Below are 18,928 nucleotides of genomic sequence, written 5' to 3'. Positions count from 1 at the left end.
AATTTGGATTTATACATTTAAAAAGGAAAATAGAAAGAGACACCATTCAAGCCACTTAAGTAGTGATTCTATAAAAATCAAAATGATAATAATAATAGCGAAGAAATAATGTTAGGTAAAGTGGTTGCAAGTTTCTTGTTTTGTTTGTGTGCACAAAATAGTGAAAAGAAGTGGGTACAAGAAGGACAAATGGAGAAAATGAAAGGCAAAGATTTACCAAAACCAGAATGTAATGAAAAGATTGGTGCGGGTGCGGGTGCGGGTGCTGTGTGGTGTGGTGTGGGAAGATTGAAATGCGCACTACAATGAAAGCTCAAAAAAGCGACAACACTTTCTTTGAACATCTAAAGAATCAAAACAGGTAACCTTGCTCTTTGGTGGGTGGGTCCATCTCCTCCATGGCCAAGAGAGAGTCCCCATCTTTACATTAACCTTATTATTCCCATCAAGCACTCCCTCTTTCACTCTCTCTCTCTCTCTCTCTCAAACCAGCTTCTTTCTATTTCACACAAGATAAAGTAGTTTTTGAATTGTTTTCTCTGTTTTTCTTGCTTGGTAACTTGGGGTTTGGTCTGATACCCTAATAGCTTTTAAAAAAATTTGATCTTTTGGATGGTGTATTGATTATTTATAGTAGCTTATTGGTGAAGAAAGCTGGGGTTTTTTTTATCTGCAGTTTGTTTTGTTTCTGGTAAATTATGGGAAATTGTTGTTGTAGAAGGGAGCCTTCTGTTTACAATGAAAAATCAGGTTGCCTACCACCACTCTCTCTTCTTTTTGCCCAATTCATGCAATTGTTTCTTCTTTTTCTTCTTTATATGTGATTTTTTCTGCATAATTAGATGACTAATATCATGATCATCCTCTGCTCAGAATGATTTGGCATGTCCCGTATGAATTATATGTCTCCAGTTATTTTTTTTATTAATTTTGTTAAGAATGTCTGAGGAATTTTATGTTAGACTGATTGGATGTGATGAGTTTCTATTTTAATGTAAAAAATATATGAGACTAAATATTTTTTTTTTTTGTTCTTTTTCACCTCTTTATCTTTTATTCAATGGACTGGAACGCAGTAGAGTTTGCCCTCTTGAGAGGTGGTGCACCTTTTATTTTCTTTTTTTTGTTGGATGGAGGAACCTATTATACTCCCTATAGTGGCTTAATGCTTATTTTTACACTATTTTTCTATTTCCTCCAATGAACTGAGAAAGTCTACACATTGCTTCAAAATTATTCTTTTTCTTTAAACCTCTGATATTACCATTCCCCCCCCTTTTTTCCCCTCTTCTCCTTTCCTTTTCTTGCTTTGAAAACTGCTACCTTTAGTCTTGATTTTATGCTTCATTTTAAGGTGACCTTTTGGTTTCTTTAATTGTTGTCTGATGAATCTTTATAAAGCACCAGCTTTTAGATGACCTTTCTGATGATTTCCTGTGCTGAAGAGCAAAAATTAAAAAACAGATTTTATTTTCTACTTCTTTAATGATTCTTTTGACTTTGGTTTAAACATAAAGGGATTTCATTATCGTATTTGTGATTCTATATATTTTTTTTTTGTCATGTTACTATGTTAGAGTCTCCGAAAGACCAAAGTCGATCAGGAAGACCAACAAAGGATGATAGAAAGCTACCTTCAAATCCAGAAGAAGTAGAGGACCTGCGTCGTGATTCAGCGGCAAATCCATTGATTGCTTTTACGTTCGGTGAACTTAAATTAATTACTGGAAATTTTAGGCAGGATCATTTGCTGGGTGGAGGAGGATTTGGGAATGTTTATAAAGGGCTCATTACAGAGGATTTGAGAGAGGGGCTTCAGCCCCTTCAAGTTGCCGTTAAGGTTCATGATGGTGATAACAGTTACCAGGGCCATAGAGAATGGCTGGTAATCTTTTGTGCTCTTACTTCTGTTCCTGTGCAACATTAAGTTGCTGACATCGGGGCACCATTTCATGCATTTTTTTTCTGTTCATTAATATGTTAAGCTTCAATTCTCCATCAGATTGTGACAGTTTTGAGGATTTTTAGGCAGAAGTCATATTCCTGGGGCAGCTTTCCCATCCAAACCTGGTGAAATTGATTGGATATTGCTGTGAGGACGAACAACGGGTTCTGATATACGAGTATATGTCTCGGGGAAGCGTGGAAAACACTCTGTTCTCAAGTACGTATTTCGTATAACTCAGTTCAACAACATTAATTTTTTCAAGCGTGGAAATGTATGTCAAATGTAAGCCAACGAGGAAATTATTTTCTGTGAAAGTGGTTCAAAGGAATGTCCTATATATTTGCCTCCAATTCATGTCTTGATGCCTTCTTTTTTGCAAGGTAGGATCCAAAAGCCCTAGCTTTAGGATAATCATTAATCTTTGTGTCATCACATTGTAGGAGATGCGACTGCCATCGAAGAACATTTCTATTCGATGTAATAGCTTGTATTTGTGTTTGAAAGCAATTAAAAGATAAGAGATGATGACAGGGAAGCCACTGAAAGGTGTTTGAGGGATTGTCTAATTTCTTTACACTAAGTGTTGAGGGCATCTGAATGTGGAAGTTGTAGGCAGCTTCTAGTATGCCTGGGATGTTACAAAAGTTTTCCGGTTAGAAGCCATGAGTAGTTCTTCATTTTTTTGGCTTTTTTGTTTTGGTAATCGATATGTGCATGTCTTCTGTTGTTGCAGGAGTATTGCTTCCTCTTCCATGGTCAATTAGAATGAAGATTGCATATGGTGCAGCAAAAGGACTTGCCTTTCTACATGAAGCTGAGAAACCTGTCATCTATCGCGATTTTAAGACATCTAATATCCTCTTAGACCAGGTTTTTTTTTTTTCAAAAGCCCTGCATCTGCTGCCAGAAATGTTGGGTATTATGACAAGAAATGTTTGAGGTTAGAATCACTTAAAGTTATGTGTATTTTTGAGCAGGACTACAATGCAAAGCTCTCTGACTTTGGACTTGCAAAAGATGGACCAATAGGAGACAAAACTCATGTTTCCACACGCATAATGGGGACTTACGGGTATGCAGCACCTGAATATATAATGACAGGCAAGTTTCCCAACTATGCTGATGTTTTAAGGATGAAAAGGGCCAATTTCCTGGTGATCTTAAATCCTGCCTGCCTGATGTTGTGCAGGCCATTTGACTCCAAGAAGTGATGTATACAGTTTTGGTGTTGTTCTTCTTGAACTTCTGACAGGAAGAAAATCTCTAGACAAATCGCGACCAGCCCGAGAGCAGAACCTAACGGACTGGGCTATTCCTTTGCTTAAAGAGAAGAAGAAATTGCTCAGCATCGTGGATCCAAGATTAGAAGGAGACTATCCTATTAAAGGAGTTCACAAGGCAGCAATGCTAGCTTATCATTGCTTGAACCGAAACCCGAAAGCAAGGCCTCTAATGCGAGATATCGTTGATTCCTTGGAACCTTTACAGGAACCTGAAGATGTTCAGAACGAAAAACCTGTGCTCACTGTGATTCATGGCGTCGCGGATGGCCAGTTAAAAGGAAAAGAAGGTTCAATGTAACTGATCGCATGAGTCCTAAGTCTTTTGATTTTGCCTCCTCCTGTTTAAGAAGGGATTTTTTTTTTCTTTTTTTGCTGCATTGCATTGCTAGCTTTTCTTGTGTGCAACTAGATGAAAGGGTAGGCCTTCACTTTTTTTCTTATTTGTTATGTTCCTTGCTCCTCCGGGGGCCGGCCAAACATGATTGTGATGTATATTAATGGAAGTTGGATTATAGGAGGAGTGAATATCAGAACGTGTTTAACTTGAATCGTGATGGTTTGGTTTATGTTCGATCATTAAGAACCGAATTGAAAGGCAGGAGATTAAACTTGATTAGCACTAGCTAATAAGGAAATTAAACCAGTCAAGGCAGCCTTTTGAGCAGGCACCAGGAAGGAGGGAAGTAATGGAGGAAAAGGACAGAACAAGCTGGGGCAGGTGCGTGTGCTGTAGCCAAGTGTCCTTGTTAGATTGCTTGGGATCAAGAGAAGTTTGCAGGCAAACACCAAGATGTCAAATCAAGGAAAAAAGGAAGACGAGCTTAAATGAAGCTGCGTGCTATCTTGACTGAATCATGCTCGCAAATACAAGTCATAAGAACGTGTGGCTTCTGAGAAATAACAAGAATAAGGTAAAGAGTTGAATTTCTGAAAATCAATCCGGGGTTAAACAAGGTGGCACCATCAAATTATTCGAGGGTCAGTCAGTGGTCATGTTTTTTTCCGGGAAAGACGATGGGGTCAGGTCGCATTCTTGGTAGAGTGCCCTCGCTCGCTCCGAACAGGAAGTCAAGTTAGTCTAATCGATAAAAATGGCGGAAAGCAGTCTCTTCAACACCATTACTTTTGTCATTTTTAATATACTTGCGAGGAAATTGTCCTGGTGACTAAGGTTGAGACCTTCAATAATTATTAGAAATTGACAGCAAAACTATAAACTTTTTTTTTTCCATTAATTACTTTGTCGTTATAATGTACAATTTAATGAATTTCCTTAATCCCACATATATGCCCTTTTTTATTAAATAAGTTAATTGAATTAAAAAATATAAATTCAATATTGACCTTGATTTTAACTAATGACTTGAGGATACCACCATAAAAATAAAAATATACAATATATATATTTTCTTGCTAAGATTAAGGGTGTTTTGGATTATGTTTATAGTTATGTTTTAAAGTGTTTTTTGTTTGAAATGTATTAAAATAATATTTTTTTTTATTTTTAAAACATTATTTTTGACATCAGCATATTAAAATAATTTAAAAATACCAAAAAAAAATTAATTTGAAGCAAATAAAAAATTTTAAAAATTTAATTTTTTTCAAAATTATTTTTAAAACACAAAAACATATTGTTTATTAATAATGTTTCAAAACCATGCTTTTGAGCCTAAAAGCTCTTCTCTATCAATTTATTTCATGATGTGAGTAGTTAGGTTCATTTATGATTAATCCAAACTATTTATCAAAAGAAATTATTATTTAAAAATAGTGATGTAAGTAGCTAGGTTCATTAAATAATAAGTTAAAAGGTGTGGGGAATTCACTGTTCACCCACACCCAAGTTAAAAAAAAATTAAAGGTACATCACTAAACCCACAAGCCAAGATTATCTTGTCAAACTTGCAGACTGGGGCTTTGTTTGTTTTCAAGAGAAAATGAATTCCAACATGGAATTCATTTTTTCTCACTTTCCCATGTTTGGTGACTATTACAGGAAAAAGTAAGTCAAAGGAAAACCAATTCCTTCCAATTCCAGTCAACTTAAACTTTCCCTTTCCCCGTAGGAAAGTGTTTTCCTTATGATAAAGAAAGGAAAACACTTTCCTTAGCGGACGCTGCCAATGAATTTTAATTAACAGCTACAGTAGCATCGCATTTTAATTCACTGCTACAGTAGCAGCGAATTAAAATGCAATGCTACTGTAGCAGCGACTTATAATTCACTGCTGTAGCATTGAATTATAATTCGCTGCTACTGTAGCAGTTAATTAAAATGCAAAGAGTTGTTTATTTTATTTAAATAATGGGTTTTTGATTAAATCAAAGTTTAATTAAGTCTTCAAACTCAATTAAATTCTTGATTTCATTAATTAAAATAATCTAAAATTTAATTAAATTAATTCTCCAATTAAACCCTTGATTTAATTAATTAAACTAGTCAAAAGTTTAATTAAATCTTTAAACTTCCAATCATGTTGCCCTTAACCTAAAATTTTAATTCATCCTTCATTTATTTTATTTTTATTTTTCATCATCTTTTTTTTTTAAATAATAAAAATAAAAAGATCAAAATTGGGTTATGACAATTGTAAGTGATTAAATATTTTATATTAAATATTTTATATATATTAGATAAACTTGAAAAAAAAAATTAATTCATTAATAAATTATTTTCCAGTTCATTTTCCATAACACAACCAAACACTGGAAAGTGTTTTTCCATAAACATTATGTTCATTTTCGCTCATAACACTACCAAACGTATCGAGATTTAAAAAAAAAACTACTTCTCAATTTTCAATTAGCCTGATATTGAATTCATTTTCCCCGGAATTCACTTTCCCAAAAAAAGGAAACCAACTTTCCTGCAAACAAACACACCCAAGGAGCCTAGATTATTGTCTCCATAAAGTTTAGAAATCTAATTTTTTCAACTCAAAGTAAGAGTAGTGTACGCACATTAACAAAAAAAAAATGATTTTAGTTTTGAGTAATATAAATTTTGTATTTATTTGGAATTGACTTATGTTTTTAACATAAAAAAGCTATTATTCTATAAATAAGTAAAAGAATCTGAAGAGTTATGCAATATTAAATTTCTTAATATTTATTTTGTATCAATTTTATGACTTGATTTTTTATTTAAATTAATATGTTTATTTTTATTTATTGAGACAAATTATTTTTAATTAATTATATTGAAGATTCATATGAAGATTTTATTTTGAAATAAAGAATTTTCTTAATGAAACAAAAATTTTAAGATTGATCACATTTTTAGGTTTGATGATAATAAATATATTTTTTTTACATTCAATTTTTTTTTCAATCCCCTCTTATTAAGGGTTTGCATTTAAGGCGAGAGAAATGGTGACGGCATTAAGTATACGTCATGCATATTTCATGATCATGATGATGATCATGCATGCGGACCCTCCCCATTCCCATTCCTTTCTTCTCATTCACCCATTTCCCTTCATCATCTTGTTTCATCATGATAAATTAATTGATGACATACATGTCTCCCAGTAATAAATCCATCTCAATTCTTATCATGACATGTGTACCGATTACTGCCATGATCATAAACCAGTCTATATACACGCACACTTACTCCTAGGTATGATTGGCTCACCTCGCTTGCAAGAAATTACTTAAGTACGAAACGGATCCCAAGGGTTTATTTGATAATGTTTTTGAAATTATATTTTAAAAACCATTTAGTTAATTAATATGCATTATAATTATATTTAAAATTCTATATCAAGATGTTGCTTATAAAAAGTTATAATTTGTAGCTATTTTTTAGAGTATGTTTGATATTGTAATATATAATTTCTTTTAAAAGTACTTTTTTATTTAAAAATATATCAAAATAATTTATTATTATTTTTTTAACATAAACACATCAAAATTATTGAAAAACACTAAAAAAACAAGCGTGTTTTTAAAACATAGTCAGACACAATACCAAACAGAACACTTAAACTATTTTTTTATATCATTATTACAAAAACTACTGTAATACTAAATATAAATTTTATTTATTTTTTAATTTTTTATCATTTCAAAAACAACCATAAAAAATACCATAATATATCGCATATAAATATTATTGATTTTTAATCTTTCCATTATATTTCTCTATCTCGTTTTTGGATTTAAAAATTCTTCCATATATATATATATATATATATATATATATAGCCATCATCCATGGAATAAACTAATCCTTGAATATTAATGGTCTTCCCACGAGTTTTAAATTTTTATTATTATCCGATTGAAAAGTCTACCGTTCACATAGCAGCAATATGAAATACAAATTATTTATAATTTGTAAAACAAAATATAAAATAAATTAGAAAGTAAAAAAGGTAGACCAATAAAAAAAAATTGTTTTTTTAACTGTCTTGTTGGTGCAATTATTTTTATCTTTAATTCGTAAAACTTTATATTTATGTAGAGCTATGTTTTGAGGGTGTATTTTTCAGTATTATTGGATATTATATATTGTTATGAAACCCGGCCGGGTTAAAGTAGAGATGATCATCAACACGAGGCCGGGCCTCACTGGTCTGAATATTTGATCTCCGATCAGGTTCTACAGCCATGCATGTACGCTGTATATATAAATCTTGTTGCCAAAGATAAAGTGCTAGCTATATATAATATTATTGTTTTTCTATGTTGCCGAATTAATTAAACCCATCCATGTAAAAGCTTAGGGATTTATAGTATTATAATAATTAATCTTGCAGTCCTTCCTTTGTCTCTGACATATATTTTCCACAAAAAGGTTGAACACAGACTCCTGCAGCTCCCTTAATTCTCTTTAATTTGGTGTGGATATAGGATCAACAGTGTACTGACCATGAGCGAAGCTTCTTCAACCAGAGAAACCTCCATGTATGTTCTCTTACTAAGCTTTCCGTTCCCTTATGTCCCCTTAATTCTCTCTTCTCTTCCATGGAAAAATGCTCAGGAAAGGAGCACTTTCTTGATTTGCAACTTTTGGATTGGATGAAGCTAGCTAGGTTTTAAGTTCTCTATATCTATATGTACCCCTGCCGCCCTTTAGATTCTCCATCAAAGCCACTGTATACGAGATTCATCCAATGTATGTGTTTCTCTTGAAATCCATAACAAAACTTCTTCTTCTTCTTCTTCTTTATTTACCCTTTTCTAATTATTCTTGAAGTGGTAATAGCACCAGCATGATTTCAACTTGAAACCCATTTTCTCTGATCCCTGCTTGTAACATCGAGTGATGCCCTCATTTTATGTATATATGTATGGGATATTACATGTGTAGATTCACCTCGCTGCAGGTTTTGTTCAAGAAATCAAATGGTGTGAGTGTGATATTAAGTTAATTAGTACATATATAATCTTGGATCCGTGTATAGATCTGCATCTTCAAAACCTAAAAACACCATCTAGCTAGTTTTCCCCCTCCCAAGATCAGTTGATTTGCTGGCGCGTAGATCCAGTTTATACAGGCAAAGACTCCATATGCTTCCTCTCTCTCTCTCTCTCTCTCTCTCTCTCTCTCTGAAGGAAAAGAGGTTCTTAAATATTGTATACACCTCAAGTTAGCACGCCAGCCGCCTCATTCTCGTCCATATCAACGCCCCCACCATGATTGCTGTATGCTATAATACTGCATGCACTTCCATTTTTATCAATGATTTCTCCTGTACTGTTAATTTGTTTCCATTTTGCTTTCAGTACCTGATACTTGAGGGTTTAGTACATATAATGCAAAGTAACAGTATCTGTAAACAGTACTATATATGCAGCATGTGTGTATAAATCAACTCATGATTATTTCATTTCGTGTTTTTTATGCGTATAATTAAGGGAAACTCATGAGGAGGATAGAGAAGAGCAGGATACAGATCATCGACGAGGGCAGAGATTGGTGCTGCCAGAAGATGGGCATGAATGGAAGAAATATGGCCAGAAGTTCATTAAAAAAATTGGAAAATTCCGGTATATTTATTAAATATTACATTCAATTTTCTATGTGTATATGAAGCACATATATTAATTAAGGGGTTCTTTTCCTATCAATTTTGAACCCCAATTATCCTTGCTGCTTACAGAACTTTACATCTATGGATATGGATGGGGGGTTGAAGGAAACCTCTGTATCTGTTACCGGATTCTCAATTTCATATCTCAAATTAAAAGATTTCATCAATCGGGCTCCTAATAATCCATGCATCTCTCAATTAAATTATCTGCTTGTAGATGCATTCCCATGTTAATATTTCTTTCTTTCTTTCTTGTCAAGAATTAATATTTTGAGCAATTAAACGATACTACTATTTCGAGGAAATATATTTATCTGAAAAAATCAATAGACATGAAAAGATGAACCTGATTGAAGATGTTTCAAACATCAGCAATATTGCAATCGGTGACTCTTTTTTAGATTAAAAAAAAAAACAAAGTAATACTAAAGGTTAGGTGCAAGATAGCTAGATCGGAGGTTAGTTAATTTCTAAATTAAAATGAAATGGGGCCAATAGAGATTATGTTAATTGTTTATGTGCGTGTGTATATATATAGATCCTGGTAATTAACTAATGAATATTAACCTTACTACATATATATATATATATATATATATATATATATATATATATATGCGCGTGTGTGATATATTATATGTATACTAATTAATGTTGGTGCATTTAATTAATTAATTAATTAATGAATCAATCTCAGGAGCTATTTTAAATGCCGGAAGCAAGAATGTGTGGCAAAGAAGAGAGTAGAGTGGTCCAGCCCGGATAATCTTCGGATATTGTACGAGGGATCTCACAGCCATGCCTCCTCATCTTCAATACAAGGGACGCCTTCTTCCTCCGCTGCAAATCAGTACAGCTTGTACGCTCAAGTTTTTGGATCAGATCAACCACCTTCACGCCCGCATCATCAACACCCTTAATTCTTATTTGATTGTTTATCCTATCGTTACTTTCCCTTTCCTTTTTATTTTTGTGTAAAAAAATAATGTAAATTATCTTTTTAAATATTATTTAATAATTTAAGTTATATGATTAAATTCCTTATATTATAATTTTGATAATCAAGCGAATACAAATTCAAATCTTATCACTTTTATTTATTTAATAAAAATTAAACATAAAATAATACAAGCAGGTTTCGAATTCAATAAACTTTTATTTAAAAAAAATATATTAAAAAATAATATAAATTATATTTTAAAATTTTTTATAATAACTTAAGTTATTTAATTAAATTGATTGTTTGATATCATTAATTATTTTTACTGCTCATTAATCATGTAATTAATTAATTGATGAGACATTCACCAGCAAAAACTAAAAAAAAGTAATTGAAGATACTATAAAAAAAAGAGAGTAACTCTATCTATCCAGTCGTTCTGGACACATTATTTTATGTGTTTTCGAGTTCGTGTGAGCTACATACACATGATTGTCCTTTATCAATAACGCCTATAACACATCTAATTAAGAGGTTAATTTAATGTTTGATGCATGATTAAAGAGGCACAGCACACTATTTCTCAAACCTTAACACTAGTTCTAGAACTTGGAACCTTGCATGGCCTCCAGATGACTCTCTCTCCTTCACCTGAGGGTAATGGTACGTAGCCAGATTAATGAGAAATTAGTTCAGTGCGTGTCATGGATGTGTAGGAGCTTAATCTGCATTAACTACATAGTTCTGTTGTTAATTGACTTACGATTTAATCATGAGCGATTTCTCTCTCGATTAGGATTAAGGAGGTATAATTAGTTACATTACATCCTCTTCTTCTTTTAAAAACTCTTGGAGCTCAGGAAATGGTATCCATAAGCAAAACAAGGAGAGGCTTCCGGCTAATCCTAATAAAATATTCCGCTTGCGGGAAGACATGGGCCTGACTCCTTTACTACCACTGTCCGTATGGCCCAGTGTTGATCTCATGTTAGCTTTGATTCCAAGCCCAGCGTGGGCTTTTATGTTGATTCAAATTGATGGATTTGATTTAAGTTAATGATAAAACATCATAATGAAATCCTCTCGTGTTTTGTTATCTTATAAAATTTCAAGTTAAATGAACATGGTTTGTTGCATGATAGATAGCTTGACTACTCGCTTTTTTTTTTTTATTTCTTTTTATCTCCTCTCGTTTCCATTTATGTATTCAAGAATTAGTTTTTTTCTTTCAAGTTGAGTTAAATTTTATGATTTTTTTATTATAATATTTTGATATCATGACATAAAAATAATACTTGATGAATTAATTCGTGTTAACTCGAGTTATCTTTTATATTTTTTATTTAATTAATTTTTTTAATTTTATCATTTAATATCAAGTCGGTTGAGAATTGAGTTTGAATTATATTAATTTGCTTTTTACAAAAATAACTTGATCTATCTTGTTTCCCCCCAATACCCTTTTTCTTTCAAACTACTAGCCAAGTTTGCCTTGGCCAGTCTTTAGCTTACCTGCTCGCCTTTCCCTTGGATTATGTTGATCATGCGGACAACCTGGATGGAGGATGAGACTAGAGTATGATCCAAACCTTCACTTTCACTCGAACCTTTGATGTTTGGTGAGGAATAACCAACATGTGAATGCAAGTTTGAAGGTTTTTAATTTTTTGCAAATATTAAATTTATAAATATATTAAATTTTTATTTTTATATTTAAAAATTATTTTTAGTATTAATACATCAAAATAATTTAAAATTTTAAAAAAATATAATTCACAAGCGTTAGCTAAGTAGGGCACCAGTCGTTGTAGTGGTTGTACCCAAAACTACCAGCGCAAAATCAACATGACAACACCAAAAGGTTCTAGAGTGTTCTGATATAAGACAAATCAAGCGGCAATAAGTCTAATCAACGGTCTAGATTCGCTAGAACCTTCAAGACCAAACCCCAAGTAACACTCATTAAAGTAAAAACCTACTCTTTCCATAGCTTTGCAAGGACTCAGAGAGTGTCAATAAGATAAACCTGCACCCCCCTCCCCAGCCACCCACCATCGCCTCTCATCCATAAACCTCATTTCTAAAACCCCATCCCCCCACCACCGGCCGTTTCATTTCCCTGTAAGCTCTCAAACCCCCTTCATCTTTCTTATTTGTTTTGCCTTTACTGTGATAAAGTTTCAATCTTTACACTGTTTCTTATCCTTTTTGTGGCATGCTTATCATACTAACTTGTGAAAAATTCCCAAAGTTTGCTGCTTTATATAGTTTCTGTTTTCTGGTTTTTGTATGGAAATGAATTCTTTCATTTGTGCTGTTTCATGCTTGCAGTAATGCAATTTCGTTAGGAATACATTTGCTCCTGTAGGCCTTATTAGTTGGTGATTGAAGCGAGCTGGACTAAGAAGCTTTTCTTTTTCCTGGTTTTTGATTCGTGTTTCTTGTGAATTGTTTAGTTTCGCATTCTATTGCTTCGAGGGAACTGTGTTACTGTAAAATATTGAATTGTGCTTGGAAGAGAATTTTGTGATTGGATTCTCTTTTATTGGGAATTTTAGCTAGAAACTATAAACATGAAGTTCTCAGTGAGCTTAAAATAAATCAAAACATACGGAGACTCAAACTTTTTTTTTTTTTTTTAATGTTACCAGGTACTAAAGAATAAAAATGGCATCGACTTTTACGGCCATGTCCTCGGTTGGAACCTTGGCTGCTCCCAATGGCCGTGTTATGGATAAGAAGTTTGTATTTTCTTCAAACAAGTTGTCATCTTTCGCTTCCATTTCTGCAAGTCGATTTGGTAGGCCACAAAATGTAGTTCTACCAAGATCACGTTCTCTCAAGGTTAATGCTGCCAAGGAGCTGCACTTCAACAAGGACGGTTCTGCAATTAAGAAATTGCAAGTGAGTTTTTAGTTGCTGGTTTTGTTGAGTACTTGCATCCTGCTGCAGTGTGTTTGTTTGGTCTTTTTTGCCTTTTGCTTACCGGATATGTTCCTTTATTGCAGACTGGTGTGAACAAGCTTGCAGATTTAGTCGGGGTTACCCTTGGACCTAAAGGCCGGAATGTTGTTCTTGAGAGCAAATACGGTTCGCCTAAAATTGTTAATGATGGTGTGACTGTTGCTAAAGAGGTATGCTTTCTCTGGATTGCTTGTGTTGTGGGTAACTTGAGGGATGGCATCTCTATTCTCCTCGCCTTTTTTAGATGCATGCTAGAAATCGTAGTAGTGGCTTCCCACTTTGGATGAGGCAAACTAAATATTCCACTTTATGTTAATTCGTTATGCTATCCATATACATATTTGTGAGCTTAGGAATTTCTTGTGGCATGATGATCTTCCTTCTGGTTCTCGCATGTGTTGGACAAGGACTATGGCCATTTCTGTTCACCATGACATTTTCTCCTCTTGTTGTGCATCATTTTGTGTGATTATTTACAGAGTTCTTTACCTTAAATTAGGTTGAATTGGAGGATCCGGTTGAGAATATTGGTGCTAAGTTAGTGAGACAAGCTGCTGCCAAGACAAATGACTTGGCTGGTGATGGGACTACAACATCTGTTGTTCTTGCGCAAGGCCTTATTGCAGAAGGTGTCAAGGTTGGTATTATGGTGCACACCGTTTATTCTTTTAAGAATGTTGAGCGTGGCAACCTTATCCATTTGTTTGTTTGCAGGTTGTGGCTGCTGGTGCAAACCCTGTTTTAATCACTAGAGGCATTGAGAAGACCACAAGAGCTCTTGTAAATGAACTTAAGTTGATGTCGAAAGAGGTATGTAGAGTGAGGTAGATCATGCCTGTGGGTAATTTTCATGATGCCACTGTGACCTTTGCATGCATGTATTAAAGTTGAAAGGATTGAATGAGTATAATCTGGGATTGCAGGTTGAAGACAGTGAACTTGCAGATGTGGCAGCTGTTAGTGCTGGGAACAACTATGAAGTTGGGAATATGATAGCTGAAGCTATGAGCAAAGTCGGTCGGAAGGGAGTGGTCACCCTTGAAGAGGGAAAGAGTGCTGATAACAGCCTCTATGTTGTTGAGGGAATGCAGTTTGACCGTGGTTATATCTCGCCTTACTTTGTCACTGATAGTGAAAAAATGTCAGTTGAATATGAGAACTGCAAGGTATGTCATTCACAGTTAGGCATGCAGGCTTTTGTAGTTGATATTTTCTCCTGATGTTGACAATTCTGTATGTTTTGGTATAGTTGCTTCTTGTTGACAAGAAAATAACAAATGCAAGAGATCTAATCTCCATTTTGGAAGATGCAATTAGAGCTGGATATCCAGTTTTGATAATTGCTGAAGACATTGAACAAGAAGCTTTAGCAACTCTTGTTGTCAATAAGCTTAGGGGTGCTTTGAAGATTGCTGCCCTCAAAGCTCCTGGTTTTGGGGAACGGAAAAGTCAGTACCTTGATGACATTGCTATTCTGACTGGAGGTCAGTGTTTTACCTTTGGATTCTTCCCTCTCTATATGATTTTATTTTTGTTTATGGTGTTCAGCTATTACTGTGGATATGAATGCCCTCGTTACATGTTTGCTTGGGAGTGGATACAAATGTTCACCACTGACATTATTATTTTTATTTTGCTGATGTTAGAAATTTCTTTCATTCGGTTTCAGGAACTGTTATCAGAGAAGAGGTGGGGCTTTCCTTGGACAAAGTAGGCAAAGAGGTCTTGGGACATGCTTCTAAAGTGGTTCTTACCAAGGACACAACGACCATTGTTGGTGACGGAAGCACCCAAGAAGCAGTAAATAAGAGAGTTGCTCAAATTAGAAATCTTATCGAGGTGCCAATTCTGCCTTCTCACCTTTCCTTACAAAAATGTATGTGTTTTTTTCTTCCTCCAGTGTGGTTTGTTGATGCTAAATGTAAGATAATAATAATGCAGGCTGCTGAACAAGACTATGAAAGGGAGAAACTCAATGAAAGAATTGCCAAGCTGTCCGGCGGTGTTGCAGTGATACAGGTAATTTTCCTATGACTCATGAAATAGAGACACAAAACTGTGTAAATTGTATTTTAACTTAAATGGACATGCTTTTAAATGCTAAAGGTTGGAGCACAAACCGAGACAGAGCTTAAAGAAAAGAAACTGAGAGTTGAAGATGCTCTTAATGCAACCAAGGTAATTTATCTCACACCACCTTTGCCTGTATTGTTCTTATGTTCTTAGTTAAATTATTTGGACACCATCCAGTCATTATCATCTCAATGGTTTTCAGGCAGCCGTTGAGGAAGGTATTGTGGTTGGGGGTGGATGCACCCTGCTGAGACTAGCATCAAAGGTTGATGCTATCAAGGACAGTCTTGAGAACGATGAAGAAAAGGTAATGTGCTAAATCATCATTTTAAGAACTTATAGAATGTTCTGTTAAGGAACTCATAGGATGAGATATAAAGGAACTTATACATGATCTGTATTTGTTCTGTGTAGATTTTGTTTCCGAGCTGCTTAAAAAATTGCTTTTGCTTGATTGCAGGTGGGAGCAGACATTGTAAAGAGAGCTCTGAGCTACCCCCTGAAGTTAATTGCCAAAAATGCTGGTGTTAATGGAAGTGTGGTCAGCGAGAAGGTATCTAAATTTTCTGATGTCAAATTCTGGTACTGTGTCTCGTCTAGAACTACCTGCAGCTAAGATCATTTCCTTTTCTTTTAGGTGCTCTCAACTGACAATCCTAAATTTGGATACAATGCTGCAACTGGAAATTATGAAGATCTGATGGCTGCTGGAATCATTGATCCAACAAAGGTGAGCTAGCATGCTGATCCATATTTTGAGGGCCAGCTTATGATTTGTCTGTTGGTATTTGAGTTCAAAGTTAGAAGTCTCTTTTGGCTCTGAAGCTGTGTGTTGTTGGATTTAAATATATACTCAGTGTTTAGTTGTCTTCTATCATTCAGGTCGTCAGATGTTGCCTGGAGCATGCATCATCGGTAGCGAAGACTTTCTTGATGTCCGACTGTGTAGTTGTTGAGATTAAGGAGCCTGAACCAGTTCCTGCTGGCAACCCTATGGATAACTCAGGTTTGTTCTTCTGAACTATGAAACCTTGTGTGATTGTGCTGCCATTGTTAAGTGCTTTGTTTCTCTAGTGACTGCCTCACTGAGTTTTCTGTTCTTGCACTATTGTTACAGGATATGGGTACTAGGAAGGCAGCTGTTCAACACAGAAGAGGATCAAATAAGATCAGGGGCCCTCATAGAAGCAAATGATCTTTTGTAAATTTGATTACCGATGCTGGTAGAAATTGCAGATTCTGGTGAGGGTAGCTAGCTGGAATACGGCGTGTATTATTCTGCAATTAATTGTACAATTGCAATGATTTTGAACCCTTTTTTGAGTTACAAGTCTCATCTTTGCTCAGGGTCTCGTTGCTCCACAATTGCTAAATCTGACGATCTGTTGATATCACCATTAATGGTTAGTCTGAGTTAACTGTGGTGTCAATAAATACCTAGAGTTTATAGCTTCATCACCATAAATTTGAGAAATAACTTGATGGTGGCAATCATAATAATACAGTCATCAAAGTAGATTATGGGCTATATAAAGAACCATCTACCACTCATATGATTAAGACCGGCAATCATAATTGAATGTTGAGAATTAAATTATGAACAGGGATTCAAAGAAAGGAGGTTGATATCTCTTTCTTGAAGGGAACTCAATCTCCTCAATCCATTATGAACAGGGAAAAAAGATAAGTTGAACTTGTGATTTTGTAAGAAGTACATGCGCTGCAGCGTAAAGGGAAGGTCTCAGGTCTGGTGTGCTGAGCTTTATCTTGCCTTCAGAGGAGACATGGTGTCCCCTCCCATGCTCCAACCCTCCAGTCCAGTCGATACCTCTCGTTCCACAGCAATCCTTTAATATTATGGCAGAGGAGATTCATTTAAGCCTATAATCTATTGGTGGGATTGCTTTAGAAATTTGAGAGGCACAGTGAGTTGTCCCTCCCATACTCTCACTGGCATGTCCAAATACACACCATGGAAGGGGTAATGATAAAAATATTTTGGAAAAGGGAAAGGGAGGGGGTACAGGGGAGAGATAGAGAGTAGAAGTAATAAATTCTGTTATAACAGTTAACAAGGGACCCGAACTCCCCGCCACCCCGCCTCCCCTACAGTCTCCCTTTCATTAACTATTTTATTTACATTACCTGAACACTAATATTTTTCCTTCTATTTTCACACCCTTCCTCTGTTGTCCAGCCATTTAGTTACTAATATTAGGTGATAGAGGTTACATGTCTTCGTATGCTCTCATGAATTTAACCCTTTGTCTTTCCAATCAAATCATACTATTTCTTTGTGAATTATTTTCCTATTATCCTGGAAAAGTAAACTTAGATCTTAGAAATTAGAACAGGATGGGCTTTAACAAAATGTTAAACACCTTGGTTTTTTTCACGGAGGAAGAACTGCTACTGGTCATGATGATAAAGAAAGAGGAAGAAAGAAGCGTCGGAATATCCTTCATGGAGGGCAACTTCTCATCTATGATTAGGGTTTGAGAACGTATAAAATAGTAATGGGGAGTGCCATATTGGGTTCAAAATGACTCCATATGCTCAACATTTCCCCCTTTTCCTTTCATGTAGAGAGGATATTTCGAGTAAAATTAGGGTTTTCATCACATGGTCTTGAATTGGATGACCATTCAAAGCTCAATCTTTTACCCAAACGAAGTATATAGCTAATGCCAATGCAAGACGTGCATGTTCATCAATACCCAATGTGTTTTAGCTCCCATGGGAAAGCAAATTACAAACAGAGAAGAAAAAAAAACAAAGGAAGTTGCCAAGGTTATTCTTTTGGCAGAGTCTTTGTCAACATAAACAAATAAAGTAAGAATGATGATGCACATATATCCATCCATTAGATGATCATAAAAATTATAGTAATGCAAGACACCATCCATCTAAAGTTTTGATCTTTTTGCCCCCTTTCTTCTCTTGATATTAGTTGTTAAAATCTGATTTTTTTTTTTGTTCGATTTCTCTTGTCCATTACCAAAGTTCCCAATACAATAATGTGGTCTCTGATACCAAACAGCATCTTATTTGTCTTGCAAGACACAAGCTTTGCTCGGATACGACATGAAGAACGCCTGCAATTGGGTAGATTGTCTGGAAGGAATTTAAGTGTAATTCCTCCTCTTAATTCAAGTGGAAAAAAGATGAGTGTGCAAAGTAAAAAAAAAAAAAACCCTAAGAGCCAAAGAGAATCCTTGGAGTGGTAATCATGCATCTTTTAGATACATTTATTATTAGAATGTTAACTAGAGTAATCTCTCGTGATATTATTAGCAAGCACGTTAATTCTTCACAAACATGTATATATGTTGCCGTAAAATTATATATGCATCAGAAATTCAAAACTCGTTTAAATTTGATGTGAAAAACAACCAAGTGTCTATTGTCTATTTAATAATCTGGTCCAAGCTGTCCTTTTTATTTAAATATACATTAAAATAATTTTTTTATTTTGTTTTTAACATAAACACATTAAATCATCAAAAAATATTTTTTAAAAAATATTAATTCAAGAAAATAAATTAAAAAATAGAAGCTAATACAATACCAAACAAACACTTAATTCACAAGATTTGTTTATGCCTGACGTGATCAAATCTTATATAATACTTGAATATAGATAAAAAATTATAGCTCATGAAGATTTAACTTGTTG

The 18,928-nt window shown here is 34.5% G+C and overlaps 2 protein-coding genes and 1 long non-coding RNA gene across 4 annotated transcripts; all 3 read left to right on the top strand.

The window, feature by feature from the left end:
* Positions 1-432: 432 nt before the first annotated feature.
* LOC118062592 (probable serine/threonine-protein kinase PBL16) lies at positions 433-3,779 on the top strand. The gene is made up of 6 exons (XM_035076407.1): positions 433-750; positions 1,578-1,885; positions 2,029-2,164; positions 2,682-2,818; positions 2,926-3,049; positions 3,138-3,779. Exons 1-6 carry the CDS (start codon positions 699-701, stop codon positions 3,527-3,529), a joined length of 1,149 nt encoding a protein of 382 aa, XP_034932298.1. The 5' UTR covers positions 433-698; the 3' UTR covers positions 3,530-3,779.
* Positions 3,780-7,886: 4,107 nt separating this feature from the next.
* On the top strand, positions 7,887-10,225 carry LOC118062591 (uncharacterized). Its single transcript, XR_012167750.1, has 3 exons — positions 7,887-8,145; positions 9,100-9,231; positions 9,973-10,225. It is a non-coding gene; the product is annotated as an uncharacterized lncRNA (long non-coding RNA).
* A 1,954-nt stretch (positions 10,226-12,179) lies between these two features.
* On the top strand, positions 12,180-16,598 carry LOC118062585 (chaperonin 60 subunit beta 2, chloroplastic). 2 transcript variants are annotated; one of them, XM_073404653.1, is made up of 16 exons: positions 12,195-12,336; positions 12,547-12,638; positions 12,867-13,119; positions 13,224-13,349; positions 13,679-13,816; positions 13,894-13,989; positions 14,103-14,345; positions 14,429-14,663; positions 14,849-15,018; positions 15,121-15,198; positions 15,286-15,357; positions 15,455-15,559; positions 15,713-15,805; positions 15,890-15,982; positions 16,135-16,258; positions 16,370-16,598. In XM_073404653.1, exons 3-16 carry the CDS (start codon positions 12,883-12,885, stop codon positions 16,381-16,383), a joined length of 1,824 nt encoding a protein of 607 aa, XP_073260754.1. In that variant the 5' UTR covers positions 12,195-12,336; positions 12,547-12,638; positions 12,867-12,882; the 3' UTR covers positions 16,384-16,598. The 2 variants fall into 2 exon arrangements, with proteins under 2 accessions (XP_034932289.1, XP_073260754.1); XM_035076398.2 differs by lacking the exon at positions 12,547-12,638 and having other exon boundaries at positions 12,180-12,336.
* The last annotated feature ends 2,330 nt before the right edge of the window (positions 16,599-18,928 follow it).

Source organism: Populus alba, chromosome 14, assembly GCF_005239225.2.
Source record: "Populus alba chromosome 14, ASM523922v2, whole genome shotgun sequence".
Lineage (NCBI taxonomy): Eukaryota > Viridiplantae > Streptophyta > Magnoliopsida > Malpighiales > Salicaceae > Populus > Populus alba.
Note: the sequence above shows the minus strand (reverse complement) of the source record. Positions and strands in the feature narration are given on the sequence as shown.